Source organism: Cygnus atratus, chromosome 5 (assembly GCF_013377495.2).
Source record: "Cygnus atratus isolate AKBS03 ecotype Queensland, Australia chromosome 5, CAtr_DNAZoo_HiC_assembly, whole genome shotgun sequence".
In the NCBI taxonomy this organism is placed as follows: domain Eukaryota; kingdom Metazoa; phylum Chordata; class Aves; order Anseriformes; family Anatidae; genus Cygnus; species Cygnus atratus.
Window position 1 is genome coordinate 35,447,952 of NC_066366.1, and position 13,566 is coordinate 35,461,517.

Genomic DNA, 13,566 nt, shown 5'->3' on the forward strand with positions numbered 1-13,566 from the left:
GAAGCTGCTCTCACCAAACAGATGTGGAAAGGCTGGAGTGAGAACCCAGGTACAGACAGGGATAGCTACAAGTAAGGCAGTGACAGTTTGGAGAAGGTATTCAAGGGCAGGGTGGGGAAAGCCAGAAAGAGAATTGCCCAGGTCACCCAGCAAAGGGCTGGGGGCACCCACAGAGGCTGAGGGAGGAGGGAAGGACTTACTCGAACGATGATGCGCTCAGAAATGTGGGCTGCGAGCGTGTAGTTCTGGTTCTGTGCGTGTGCTTGCAGGGCTACCACGAGCATGAAATACCTGCCAAGAGGGGGGAGAGGTCAGCATGTCGTCCTGCACTGGGAACTGCTGAGTCTGCCCCAAGGCCGAGGCACCAGGCTGTCACAGTGGGCTTGGCACATCCCCTCTCCCGTCTGCAACCCCTCATAGAACGGGGACAACCATTCCTGTGGCCACAGCAGACATCTCTTTTCCTCCACACAGAAAAGGAGGGCCAATGCTGGACCTGCCACTCCCCAGGCTGGGGACTGTGACATCCACAGGCCTTGAGAACTCAGAACAGCTTGAAGAAGGTGTCTTTGCTCCTCACCTCTGGTCTGGGTTGGGTTTGCCTTTCTTCCGCATGTTGTTGGCTGTGGTCTCACTGAAGTGCAGCCGCCCCACAGTGACCTTGGTGACCTGTTCTGGAGGCAGGTTGACCCTGGGGAAGGGGAAACAGAGGAGAGAGTGAGGATGCTGCTGGAGAGGAGTCTCCTTGGGGAATGGCCATCTCCTGGCCTGCTCCACCAAGGTAGGTCTATGAACTGGGCACAGAGTGGAGTGGGGAATGTAAAGAAAGGAAAATTTTGCCGTGGGCAACAGAGGACAAAACTAGAGGGTGTGCTACCCACAATACTGTCCCTGAGGCCTCCAGCTCAGCTCCCTTCCCCACCCTCTCCTGCTAATGCTTATTCCCCAGGAGCAATTCCCCGACATGAATGCAGCCTGGGCAATACTCACGTGACAGGGTTGAAGGGCCGTTTGCTGCGGTCAGACTGCGACTGCTCTATGTTGATTGACTGGTTCAAGGCCTCTAACTGGAAAGAAAGGTTTGGGTATGTGACAAAGAGCCCTTCCCCTTCCCGCCGCCTCTTCCCCAGCCTCCGCACATGCCAGCTGTCTGTCCAGCCTCTCCTGTGACTCTGCACAACTAAGGAGCAACACCAAGCTTGGGTGCCATTCTTGTCCAAGCACAGGTGCCTCCCTTGGCAGGGAGGAGGCTGAGGGCGAATGGATCTTCCCAAAGTGCCTGCAAACCTCTGGAGCCAAAGGTGAGTGAGAGGCAGCCCTGACGACACCCAGGGGGCAATTGAGTCTGTCTTAGGACTCATATTTCAAGGTCTGCCTTGTTCTGGCCTTCAGCACTCTCCTACAATCACCCTTATGACTTAGCACGTGAAAGACATGGTGTTGCCTGATCCCAGCTGTTTGCCAAGCTCCCCTTCTCCCTGCTGGATTTGCTACTGGCCCTTAGCTCCTGCTTGCCTTCACTCCGTGCAGCTTCAGGTAGAAGCACTCTAAGGGTTTCAGGCCCTCAGGGGTCTTCACATACTTGGGATCTCCAAGCATGCCGATGTAGACCGTGACCTGGAAGTGATTCTTCTTCTGGCACACAAAGGCGTCATCACCCACTGAGAAGTTGAACCCCTTGTCAGCATCGACGCGGTACGTGAGCATGGGGCTGTGGAAAAGGCAGCAGGTGTTAGACCAGATCCCTGAGCACACCACGAGAGGCTTACGTTTGTTGGGGGCAGGATGAGCCATGCACCCAGAAACAGAGGCAACGAGGGGTCTGTAGGGCATGGTACATGTCCCAAGTAAACCACCCCACCTGGGAAGGTCTCTGGGCTCACCTCCACGTGCCACCACAGACGAACAGTGACTGTGTCATGAACAGTCCCACCTCAACAGACTGAGGCCACCTCTACTTACACATATGGCCACAAAATAATCCTGAGGCACAGCAAGCACAAGGGAGGAGAAGGAGGGTGTGTTGGGGCAAAGGAGAGAGTGTCACATAGCTGCAGAGCACCAACACGTGCTGTGCCAGTCATGCAGGCGGTCCCTCTTGCTCTGCACCAACACTGCTCCGGGGTTCCCAGGTTCAGACATGAACCCAACACCTTGCCCAAGCCCTGCACAGCAATCTGTCCTGCCATGCAGGATAAGAGGCCTGAGAAGGTCTGTATCATCCCCTTAGAGCTGCAAGCATCACTTGAACAAAGCTTGAGTCTTCAACTGGAAAGAAATGTGGTTCCTGTGACTAGGATTTGATGAGGATGCTGGGGTAAACATCCCTCTACATGCTAAACTACAGTACCAACACAATAAAAGAGAGAAGTACAAGAGAAGTACAAGAGAAGTACAAGAGAAGTACAAGAGAAGCATAAGAGAGAATAAAACAAGCAAAAACAAACAAACAAACAAAAAAAAACCATGACAGCCTTGAGCCAGCAGCCAGCATCTCCTTAGCCCTGGCTCAATGCATGCTGCTGACACCGAGCACAAAGCAGCAGCCTGCCCAAAGCCTGGGGCAGACCCTGAGTGCTGCTTGCTGGTGCAGCACCTCGGGCTGGTCCCACAGCTCCGCTTACTCCACCACCGCGCTCCGGATGCTGCCCATGCTGCCCTGCTGCCGGGCGGTGCTGCCTGCGCACCAGACTCCTGCTGACACCACCGACACCTGCTCCAGCTGCTGCCAGCAGCTTCCAGCTCCCACTGGCACAGCCAGAGGAGGAAGAGGGGGCCCTGGCTGCCCAGCCAACACGCACCAGCTGGGGAGGTTTAATCTGCATCTCCCTAACAGGCTGGTGACCATGGGAACAAGGGAAATATGTGGCCTTTGCAGCAAGTCCCCTTTCTCTCACCATCCGAGAGCCCTGACCTGGGCTGGTGGGCCCCCGGGATGTGCTGCCCGCCTGGAGGAGATGCCTCTCGGCTTGCCTCCCCATCAACAATTTCTAGCAGAACACCAGAATCCCACCTTTTTGCCTTTTTTTTTTTTTTTGTGCCTAAAGAAATATTCAGGAGGTGAAAGGTAGCTCAGCCTAGCCTCTGACATAAGTCTTAAAAATTACTGAGTACTCTTCCATGAAAACAAACTACCTCTGACTTCCACCTCTAGGTCTCAGTACAGACAGATGGACACTGGGGAGGAGTACAGACTGACAGTGATGGATGGGGAAGACCGCAGCGAACTCCAAGAAGCAGAGACATGCAAGGGCTACTCTCACCTCCACACACACGCCTGGCTGCCACCTCCTTTCCTCTGCGACAACAGCCCTCCATGCCCTTGCACGGTTACTGCCAGGTGAAGTCTGGGGGGACTTTCCAGGCTGTCATGGATGCCTGTGAGCAAGCAGTCATCGCTTGCACCCGAGGGACCGAGGCCGCCCGTGCCGTCCCTGAACACAAACCAGACGGTGGGAGCAGAGCGCTACCTTAGCCTAGAAGCATGAAAGGAATTCCCCTTTGTGGTCGCCCTCCTCCTGGCCACAACCCCGAGTTCTTCATCTGGCTCTTCTCGCTTGGGCTGGCCCTGGCACCCTCTGTGGTCGCCCATGGGTGCTGGAGCCCTTTTCCCAGCTGCTTCCACCAAGACACCCCCCCTGCCCCTGAGCTGCCTCCGCATGCCCAGGATCCCAGGCATTAGCCACTTGCCTCAGGGGTTTGTAACAGAGAAAGCAGAGGAATGGGAAGGGCTGGCCAAAGTTCCAAACCATGGATGCTTCTAAAACATGCTCTGGTTAACGTCACTCAAACTGATGGCTGCTAAAAACATGCCGAAAACAAGAAGACAGGCTCCCCCTGTCTCCAGAAACACTTGGCCCCTCCACAGGTCTGTTCTCAGAGGCCCCCTTTCCCTGAGCTTCCAAAGGACTGAGCTGTCCCGATGGCTGTGATCGGTGCCAACCTCCAGAGTGGGGTCCCTGCTTTCAGAGTGCACCCCACTGCAAATGGTGCATGGGCTGGGGTATCCACCGGATCGTAAATCCCTCCTGGAAGCAGCAAAGCCATGTCCCCACTGTCATGCAGCCTTTCTTTTGCCCCAGGCCCTATCCTCAGGAGGCAAGCTGGCAGCAAGTCTCTCCCGAGAGATGCTCTTCGGTGGGTGGATGCTGCGACCACAGCGGGCGGAGAGGGAAGGGCAGGTGGCCCCGGGCCAGGAGCTGTTCCTGGGATTAGGGACAACACCAGTCAACAGCTCGGGGACCATTCCTGGGATTAAGGATGACACCAGTCAACAGCTCGGAGCTGTTCCTGGGATTAGGGATGACAGCAGTCAACGGCTTGGGGGCAGCCAGAGCAAGGCTGGCTTTTCCCAGAGAGACCTCAAGGGCCAGAGGGCAAAGCATCAGGAATAAAAGGTCTGGGGTCAAATGGATTATTTTAGCCAGAAGGTCCCCACTGACAAAAGCAGATTACTGCAGGATTCAGGAGGCTGGGATCAGAGGAGGGGCGGTTTCAGAGCTTTCTCCCTGTGCCAGTTGAGGGTGAGAGGTTACAAACTCCCCACGGACCATGTCTGGCATCCACACTTGGAGGAGCAGGGAGTGCCCTCATCCACTACGTGAACGTGCAACACTAAGGGAAAGGAAGTGCAAGGAAAAAAACGTGTCTCTGACAGAACGGGACCTGTATTTATATCCATGGCAGGAAACGGGATTGTCAGAGGGATGTTCTCATCCCATCAGCCGTTCCCCTTCCAGAAAAAAAAATCTCCCCCATCTCTCTCCTTTTACAGGTTCCCCAGTATCTCAGCCACTCCTAAGACATGATGTCTGGAGTCCCCCTAATTCAAGGACCACGAATTTCACACAGTCTCTGCTTTGTTTCTCTTCCAGGACACAAGCACCAGGATGGAGGACAGGAACCCACAGTTGAGCAGCACCACTGTGCCCCCTCAGCCAGTCTGTGTCAGACTGATACAGCCACGGCCACACTGGTGTGGCCGGGGCTCAGCACCCATGGATGGTCCCTGAGACACATGGCGTGAGGAGGTGAGATTCAGTGACCCATCACCAAGGTATTTCCCAGGCTGGCCAACAGGACTTAGCCCAAGACGCTTTTGTCACTCAACCTAAAACACACCCAGCAGGACGGGACCGTGTCACACTGCTCTCTGTCCCCTGCGGGATCTGCAGCAAGGATAAGCTCAGTGCTGTTTGTGAGGACGGTTCATCCAAATGAGGCTTCTGAAAGCCTGTGGGCATGCAGAGCACTGGTCTGCTTGATGGGAAGGGAACGGCACCAGCCCAGTTCCCAGAGCACAGAGGCAGTGGCCTCAGTGTGGAGAGGTTTCTGTTGAGTGCTGCACTACCCTTCCCCAGCTGCCTTACCTCAAACTGTAAACAAATGGGGAGAGGGAGGAGGGAGCCTGCTGGCATTTATCAGAGCACACTGTCAGGGAGATGAATTACTCCTGCTCCCAGGAGTAAATTAGTGAACTGCCTGGTTCCAGGCCTCTTCAGCACCGCTGCTGGAAACTAGCTAACCCTTTTGAAGGTTCAGCGAGTCTGAAACCACAAGACCAGTGCAAAAGGCCAAGGAGAAACATACTGTCAATAAAACTAATCCAGAAACTTTGGTCTCCTTCAACCAACACAGATTCCTCAGTCCACATAACCAAAGCCTGAGACATAAGCCCACCATGCCAAGACACAGATTTCCAGACACTTCCACTTAAATCCATGCTGCAACCCTTCCTTCCTTTCCTCCCTTTGTCCTCTCCTTCGCTTCCTTAATCTAGCCTGCTTCTAGGAGGACTGTATACTGAAATGACACACATGCAGCCCAGGTGAGCCTGGCTCATTTTTGCTCTTCTCCCAGCAGAGAGGGCTGCTGCAGCCCCTGCCTGGGCATGGGCATGTGTTACCATTAACAAAACAATATTCACTGGTGCTAGGTGGGTCTCAGAAGGCAGAAATGCTACCCAGGCAACGCAGGATTAGTTCCAATTCCCCATGGGTGTCCCCATGTCATCAAGCTTAGTCAACGGCTGAGAAGGAACCTGGCCTCAAGGTATAGCACAGAACAGCAAAAAAAAAAATAAAAAAAAAATAGAAATAGCTGAAAGGCCCCTGCTCTGCAGCTTTCTCCAGGAAAACAACTGAACAGAGATGAATTTTTCTACATATTTATAAGCAAGAGAATGCAAATATGATCTGATGTGACAGTGTCCACTCACTGCAGAAGAAAAAAGAGCTGTTATATGAGCCTGAATGGTGCTGATATGAGCTGGAACAAACTCTCATGGGGCTACTGATCATTACAAAACATAGTAGGAAACTTCTGAGGAACAAAAATCTTTCAGCATTGGTTATTAGTGCCTTCACCAAGAGCAGCATGAGTAGGGAGAAAAGGTGTCCTCATGTCCCATCACCAGCCAACACTAACGGCAGTGCAATCAGTTCTTCAGGAAGCCTCTGTACTGGAAAGAAAGGCCAGAGTGGCATCCACATACGTGGAAGCACAAACAAGTGGAAGGGGTCAGCAAGTGACCGCCAGTAGATTCATAGGTGAGCCTGTGCAGCTAGAGAGCTGGATGCAGCTCTTGTGTGTGCAGAACACACTGCATGACAAGGAGGTTGCTGTGAACTGTGTGCAACATGCACGTGTTACTCATCCTTAGCCAAAGAGTTTGGGACCACGAGAAGAGGAGGCTCAGGGGCGACCTTATCGCACTCTACAGGTACCTTAAAGGAGGCTGTAGCGAGGTGGGGACTGGTCTGTTCTCCCATGTGCCTGGTGACAGGACGAGGGGGAATGGGCTAAAGTTGCGCCAGGGGAGGTTTAGGTTGGATATTAGGAAGAACTTCTTTACTGAAAGGGCTGTTAGGCATTGGAATGGGCTGCCCAGGGAAGTGGTTGAGTCACCATCCCTGGAGGTCTTTAAAAGACGTTTAGATTTAGAGCTTAGTGATATGGTTTAGTGGAGGACTTGTTAGTATTAGGTCAGAGGTTGGACTAGGTGATCTTGGAGGTCTCTTCCAACCTAGATGATTCTGTGATTCTGTGAACTTTTATCTGTTCCCAGGAGACACTGCCAGATCAGACAGCTGGTGGGCACAGTGAATGTACGTGCAAAGTCCTGACAGAAGGCTGGCAAGAGCCCAGCAATTCGAGTTCCTCCCCAGAAAAGCAGTACAGTCAGAGAAGGTGGTACCTTTGGTTGACATAGACAGACTGCTGGATCTCCAGGAAACTCCCAGATCCCACCAGGTTTCAGCATCTCACAGCAAGATGTTCACAGCAGAAAGACAGTCTCATCTATATCTCAAATCTGGAAAAATCTTCTCAGCTAATCAACCTCCAAACATAACAGACTTTGAGACACTTCTATCCTGCTGTTGGCAGGGGGACCCGCTAAGGGACCCAATTTTGTGAGCGCAAGAGGAGCAGCATGGAAAATCATTTAGCTGTATTTTTTGCCCTGTAAGATTACACTTAGCATGGAACATTATACATAAATCCACAAGCATTCTATTCTGTATAGGTTCAGAAATATACTAGAGTACTGACAAAGCAATCACTGCACTAACCCAACAGAAAGTGTTGTACTTAGATGCAGGAGCAGAGCCAGGAGCAAAGCCGGGTCTCTTCCAGGCAGCAGTAAGTGCTGGACTGGCTTCCTCTGAGGCAGAACAGGAGGAAGATCAAACACTACGAACCAGAGAAATTTGCCCCCATGGAGGCTGTGAGCAGTTGCCCTGCCTCGTGGAAACACTGTGGGTTGGATGCAGGTTCTTCTCCCTTACGTCAGGGTGGATTAGAGTGACTGCTTTTGAGAAGTCAATCTCCTGCACATGCCAGGGCTCAGAGCTGCTCTTTGTGTGCAACAGTCACTGCTGTAACTCTGGCAAGCTCTTGACTGGTGAGAAGCCATGCCAGGGTAAGAACCTGAACAGCTTCCTATGGGCTCGTGGCTCAGTCTCTCTCCTTAACATGCCTTTCTGGTCTCTTTTCTTAAGAACAAGAGTAGGAAAAATCAGATGATTCAGATGATTCAAATTCCTGGGGCTGTGAATAGGTTGCGGGCACCTCGATGACAGGGGGAAAAATATGTTCCCTCTAGGGGCAGGAAACTATAATAGCACATACAAACTGCAGGACAGCTTCCAGCAGAAAACAGACCAGGAATGGCTGGTCTTTGCTTAATGATCTCAGGGGGAATTAAATTGTTGAAATATTCATGGATCTCAAAGAGACACAGATGCCTGCTCATTTGCTGAGTATACCCAACAGGCAGAAAGGAAGAAGGAGACTCCTACCTGCTAAAACATGAGTTGGTTGACCAAAAAAAGCTCTTACAGAAGAAAGAAAGGAAAGATGAGCTTTTGCAGTTCCTCACAGATCTATTCTGGTGCAGCGCTGTACCAAGTGAACTGTCTAAGTGACTGTTCACTTCGAAAGAGATGTAAGCTCACCATGTACTGCCTCTCCTAGAGCTCCCTGACCGCTAAGCCACCAGAAAAGAGCAGGAGCCCACTGAGGTAGTGCATAACAAGAAAATGTAATCGATCAATCCTTGACCTTAACTTTTTCTTTGGGTCAAATCCAGCTCCACACCAAACCGCATGTGAGTTCCTAAAATCTACATGAAGTCATTTCAAAGGAATTTATCCATTACACAACTGGATGATGACCTAAATGCTGCAGAAGTAGGTTTTTTCTGGCTTTCACCCCAAATCCTAAAAGCAGGTATTAGCAAGTGACCCCAAGCAGAGATCCAGGGAACACAGCAGTGCAGAGCTGGGTTTGTGGGAGTTAAAAGCTGTGGTTCACAGCAATCCAGCGACTTCTCTGCGCCCAGCAGTAAATACTGTGTAGTCTGCATCTGCCATTGTGTCTGTACAATACCGGGGTGCGTGGCAAATCTCTGGAACAGGAACCGTAACATCTGCAAACGGTCTGTGACAAGCTGAAAGAGCTGTGACGCGTTTCAGATGAGAGACCGTTTACCCAACACAGGTAAACAGTGAGATGGAAGGAAAAGGGGGACTCATTATGTCAAAGAGAAAAGTGAGGCCATGCGAGAGGTCTGCTCCACAATGCGTGGAGCTCTTTGGACCCTGCTGACTATAAAAGATGCATTCATGCTTCTGCCACACAGTAAAAACCATGCTGAGACTGACAGTGGAGGAGAGGCCACTTCAGGGACCAACAGGTTGTGACCAAGCATTGCCCAAGTCAGAGAAGGGGAGATCACCTCTCTTGATCTCCCTTCTCAGAACCCCTTTGACATGGGGTAAAGACACTGAGACTTACAGCTAGAGGCAGTACTGGCACAAAAACAGCCCGTGAGAAGTAAAACGGCAGCAGAAGCCGAAGGTGGCTTTGTCAGGTGGGAAAACCTCAGCACTGTAACTGCCCAGTAATGGCCAGGCCCTGGTTGAAAACCAGGAGATAGAGAGGATGTGTCCAGGCAGCGTGCAAGGTGGTGGGGTCCAGCTACAAACACTGCCCTGTGCAGAAAGCAGGAGCTTGGTATGGGGGCTACAGCACGCACATACGTGGTCAGTGAGAGGTGGCCGGCTTCCGTTGTCCCACAGCCTGCAGAAAAGCAAAGTGAAGGTGGAGAGCAGGGGAAGGGCTGCAGGACTGGACTTTGGAGCTACTCACGAGTTCCTAGAAGTAGCCCTCACATCAGTGCAACACATGACAGGAAAAGTTCAGCACTTCGGCAGGTGCCAGGCCATGGCACCCTAAAGACAAGATTTCACACCATGAAGGAAACACTGAAAGTAGAAGAAAAGCTCTGCAGAGGAGTTGCCCACTTCAGCAAACTACCAAATACACTGGGAAAGAGGATCCCAGGCTACATCATGGATTTAAAACTACCGCACAGGCAGAAACCGCATGAACTTGCCTACACTACACAGTGAAACACAGTCACAATGTAGAAAGCAGTGGAGAAAACTACCAGGGAGGGAAGAGGAGCAAAGTCTAGTGGGCAGCAAAGAGCATGCTGCTGTTGGTGAAGGCAGCCTTGCGTCTCAGGGTAGAAATCACCAATTATCACATTATCTCCCTTTTTCTCCTTCCCCCACTAGGAATAGGTCAATTGGGGTGTTGACATTCTACCTGAAGGTGGGAGATGCTTCTTTTATGGAAACAGTTTAGCAAAACGGAAGCAATCACCTCCCCCCATTACCCCTCTCCTGCTGTGCTTGCGGAAACAACCACAACCAGAACCTTTGCAAATGACAGGATGTCACCAAAGAAGTAACCAACTAATGGCCACTTCTCTGCAGGGCAACAACCCCCAGCACGCCATGTTAGCAGGAGAGGTCTGAATTAAAGGCAGTATGAAGACGAGGGCAGACTGAGATCTCTGAGCAGGAACTCTGGGGCTTGCAGCTGCAGCCTCCCTGCACATCACAGACCCTTCCCTGCCTCCACGACTGCTCTCGCCAGGTATCCTCGGTTCCCACCCTGAGCACCGTCTGGGCAAGCTATGATCATAGTCTTGGGTTATTTGGTATCACAAACAACAGAGCACCCCCTCCTCCACATCCCCTGAGAGGACCCTACCAGCCCCTGGCTGTCCAGAAAGAGGAGGAGGGGAAATGGGGGCGTTTGCTCAGTTCCTGGAACCCAGCCTGCTGCTTGCCAGCTCTCTGTCACCTCTGAGGAATGCAGGGAGGATCCACAGCGGTTTCCTCCTGAGCACTCTTTCCTACAAGGCTCATCGATGTGCTGCCCCCACCCTCCTCCGCCCCAATTTCTCCTGACAGCTCCTGACCCCCCCTTCCCACCCAGCCACTCTCTGCTTCCCCATCTGCCTCGGCCACCCCAGGCTTTCCTCTCTGCCTGCTCCTCTGGCCTCTCTGGCCCTCTGGCTTCCCTCAAAGCTCTCCTCAAACCCTTCTCTCATCCTTTCTTTCTCTCCTCTTCTCCCCGACTACTCCCACTCCTCCTCAAGCTCCTTTCTGTGCTGCTCTCAAGCAGTGCTGAAGTGGCTCTGGATTACCTCCAGTCTTTCATGCTATCTATTGTCCTGTAAATCCTAACATACATTTTAAAATCCAGGACATTTTGTAAGCCTGGGAAGGGGAAAAGTGTGCTGCGGGTCCAAACCATGCTCAGGCAAGGCTCTATTTGCCAAAACAACCCCCCATGGCAACCCAAGGTCTGAGTGGCTGCTGAACTGCTTTCTACTGGCTCCTACAGAACAGGCCCCATTTCTTAATCCTCCACCATCCCTGTAGAAGTGCAGAGAAGTGACTTTTCCAAAGGCACCACAGAGAGAGTATCTCCACCACAGTGCAGGCAAGCAGAGATCAGCAGGTGATAAAAGACAAGGGGAAGCCCAAGGTGAACTTTGTGAGAGGATCCTCCCAGCCTCAGTCCCTTGACACTGATAAATAAAAGGTGAATCTGACTTTGGGTGAATTACTTACAGTTCTTTGTAGTTGGCATCATAGAGAGTTGCCCATTTGTTTTGCTGATGCGGCTGCCACTTTATAGACTGGTAGTTGGGATCCAGGTAGGAACCATTTAAACTGTCATTGTCCTGAATCAGGCCTGCAGTGAGGGGGAAATACGTGTTTCAATTGCCCTGACACAGCATTCACTCAGGTTAGAGCACAAGAAAGCAACTTGCATCACCTGTGCTGCCAGCCTCCTGATGGCCAGGGAACTGCCACGGCGAGAGGTCTGGGCCCCAAGGGATGCATTGCCCTGCCCTCCTCCTGGGGGCCCAGCCGGGAGGAGCCCCACTGGCTGGCACCCTGCGGCCCCCACGTGCCCTCCCACTGGCACCCTGGCCCAGCGGGGTGCCCGGGCTGGCAGCAGGGGTTTGCATGCCGGGGGTATTAAGGGATGGGGGGGTGAAAACCACATACCTGGTGAGAGCGGTCCCGGCTGGTGCCAGGGAGGCGTTTGGACTCTGTCAGGGTTGAGCGGCACGGACCCCATACCTGGCTCCTGCTTTATCAGCCCATTGAGCATCTGTGCATTGAGGGTGTTGGGGGGCGACTCAGAGTGTTTCCTCTTCTTGGCAGGGTGCACCGGGAGGCTGCGAGACCAACGGGAGAGCAAAAGCTGAGCAGGAAAGGAAAAAGCTGCCACCTCACACAAAAACCAAGAACCTCTGCGCCTGGAGCCATGGGCTCTTTCAGCACCCTCACCTCCTTCTCCCACCAGGCTCTGCCCACCCACCCGGTGACGGCCAAGCCCTGTGCCAGGCGTGCACTGAGCCACATCTTGGTTTTTCTCTTGTCTTTCCCCACCACCCAGCTCCAAGCTATGCACTGCAATCCCTGCCCCACATTCTGGGTCATCTCCACATCGACACCTCCCCAGCCCGTTCCCAAAGAACCAGGACACGCTGGTTAACTTGTGGTTAAACCCATTAATTTTGCTCACGCACTCCACAAGCCTACATCTCCCATTTCCCCCCACCCCGCCAGGTCCCCAAATCACCCCAAGGACACAAAGTCCCAGCGCCCCGAGGCCTTACTCTGCTCCGTGCTGCTGGAGTAGCTGGTGCAGCATCTGCGACTGCTGGGCATGGTGCAGGTCGGCCGGCGCCATGCCCTGCCCGATGCCGTAGGGTGGCATCAGGGGCTCAGCCTTCATGTACAAATCCCGCTGCAGGCTGGGGAAGTGAGGGTTGTGCTGGGGCTGGTGCGGGTGGGGAGGAGGTGCGGGGGGGCCCTGCAGGTGGGGGGGGTGGTGGCGGAGGCGGCGGCGGAGGGGGGTGCTCCAGGCGAGATGGGGGAGTCATGTGGCACATGTTCTCAGGGGTCATGGTCCGAAGGAGGTGAGGGTCTCGAAAGAGAGAGAGAGAGAGAAAGAGGCACGCCTGTTAGAGCAGCAGGCAGGGCCACCACTGTGCGTCCAGCCCGTGTCCAGCCTCTCCTCCAAACTCACCCATCAGAAATTGTTATCAAGCACTCCTCTCCCCTCAAAACCATCCCAACCCTGGCTATCTTCAGCAACCCATACCTCCCTACCTCTTCTGCCCAGTCTCAGCACGGCTGCATCCCCGCAGCCACCCTGTCTGCTTGCAACAGCTGCCTTGACCTGCACTGACTTCTCCTCTCAGGCCCCGCAGTGCTCCTAGCATCCCAGGCACCCTCAGGGATACCCAGCACGAGAACTGGAGCACAGCTTCCCTTCTCGTGCCCGCAGCACTGGCTCAGTGTCAACCTCAGACACTGCCCAGGCGAGCGTGTAGCCAAGTGCTATCTCTGGTGCAAGGATGCAGCAGGGCACTGGCTGGCCAGCTGACGGGGGGACACACAGCCCCACCAAACCTGCTGTCCTGCACTGTCCGTCTTCTGCAAGGAGGTGAAACTGGAAGCACAAAGGAAGCCAGCAAGGCCCAGCATCTTGAAGCTGAAAGAACCAAAACTCAAGGGAGAAATAGGTTCTCAGGCTGAGGGAAGATTTTCACAAACATTCCTGGTATTTCCTAAACCTAGCTACCATGCATGGCCATTCTGTAGGGAAAGCATGCCTTTAGAAACTCCCAGGCAGCTTTTGTGTTAGCTTTGTATATCCCTTCGAGCAGAACAACCACCAGGCACA

The 13,566-nt window shown here is 53.1% G+C and overlaps 1 protein-coding gene across 1 annotated transcript in view; it reads right to left on the minus strand.

Moving 5' to 3' along the window:
- Positions 1-13,566, minus strand: part of MYRF (myelin regulatory factor) — a 64,240-nt gene that overhangs the window by 16,404 nt on the left and 34,270 nt on the right. Inside the window, exons 5-12 of the mRNA XM_050711298.1 lie at positions 12,695-12,804; positions 12,494-12,657; positions 11,877-12,049; positions 11,433-11,556; positions 1,516-1,711; positions 991-1,067; positions 581-691; positions 201-291 (exon numbers count right to left, since the gene is read on the minus strand). Coding sequence (XP_050567255.1) covers positions 201-291; positions 581-691; positions 991-1,067; positions 1,516-1,711; positions 11,433-11,556; positions 11,877-12,049; positions 12,494-12,657; positions 12,695-12,804 — 1,046 coding nt within the window. The remainder of the gene's footprint in view (positions 1-200; positions 292-580; positions 692-990; positions 1,068-1,515; positions 1,712-11,432; positions 11,557-11,876; positions 12,050-12,493; positions 12,658-12,694; positions 12,805-13,566) is intronic.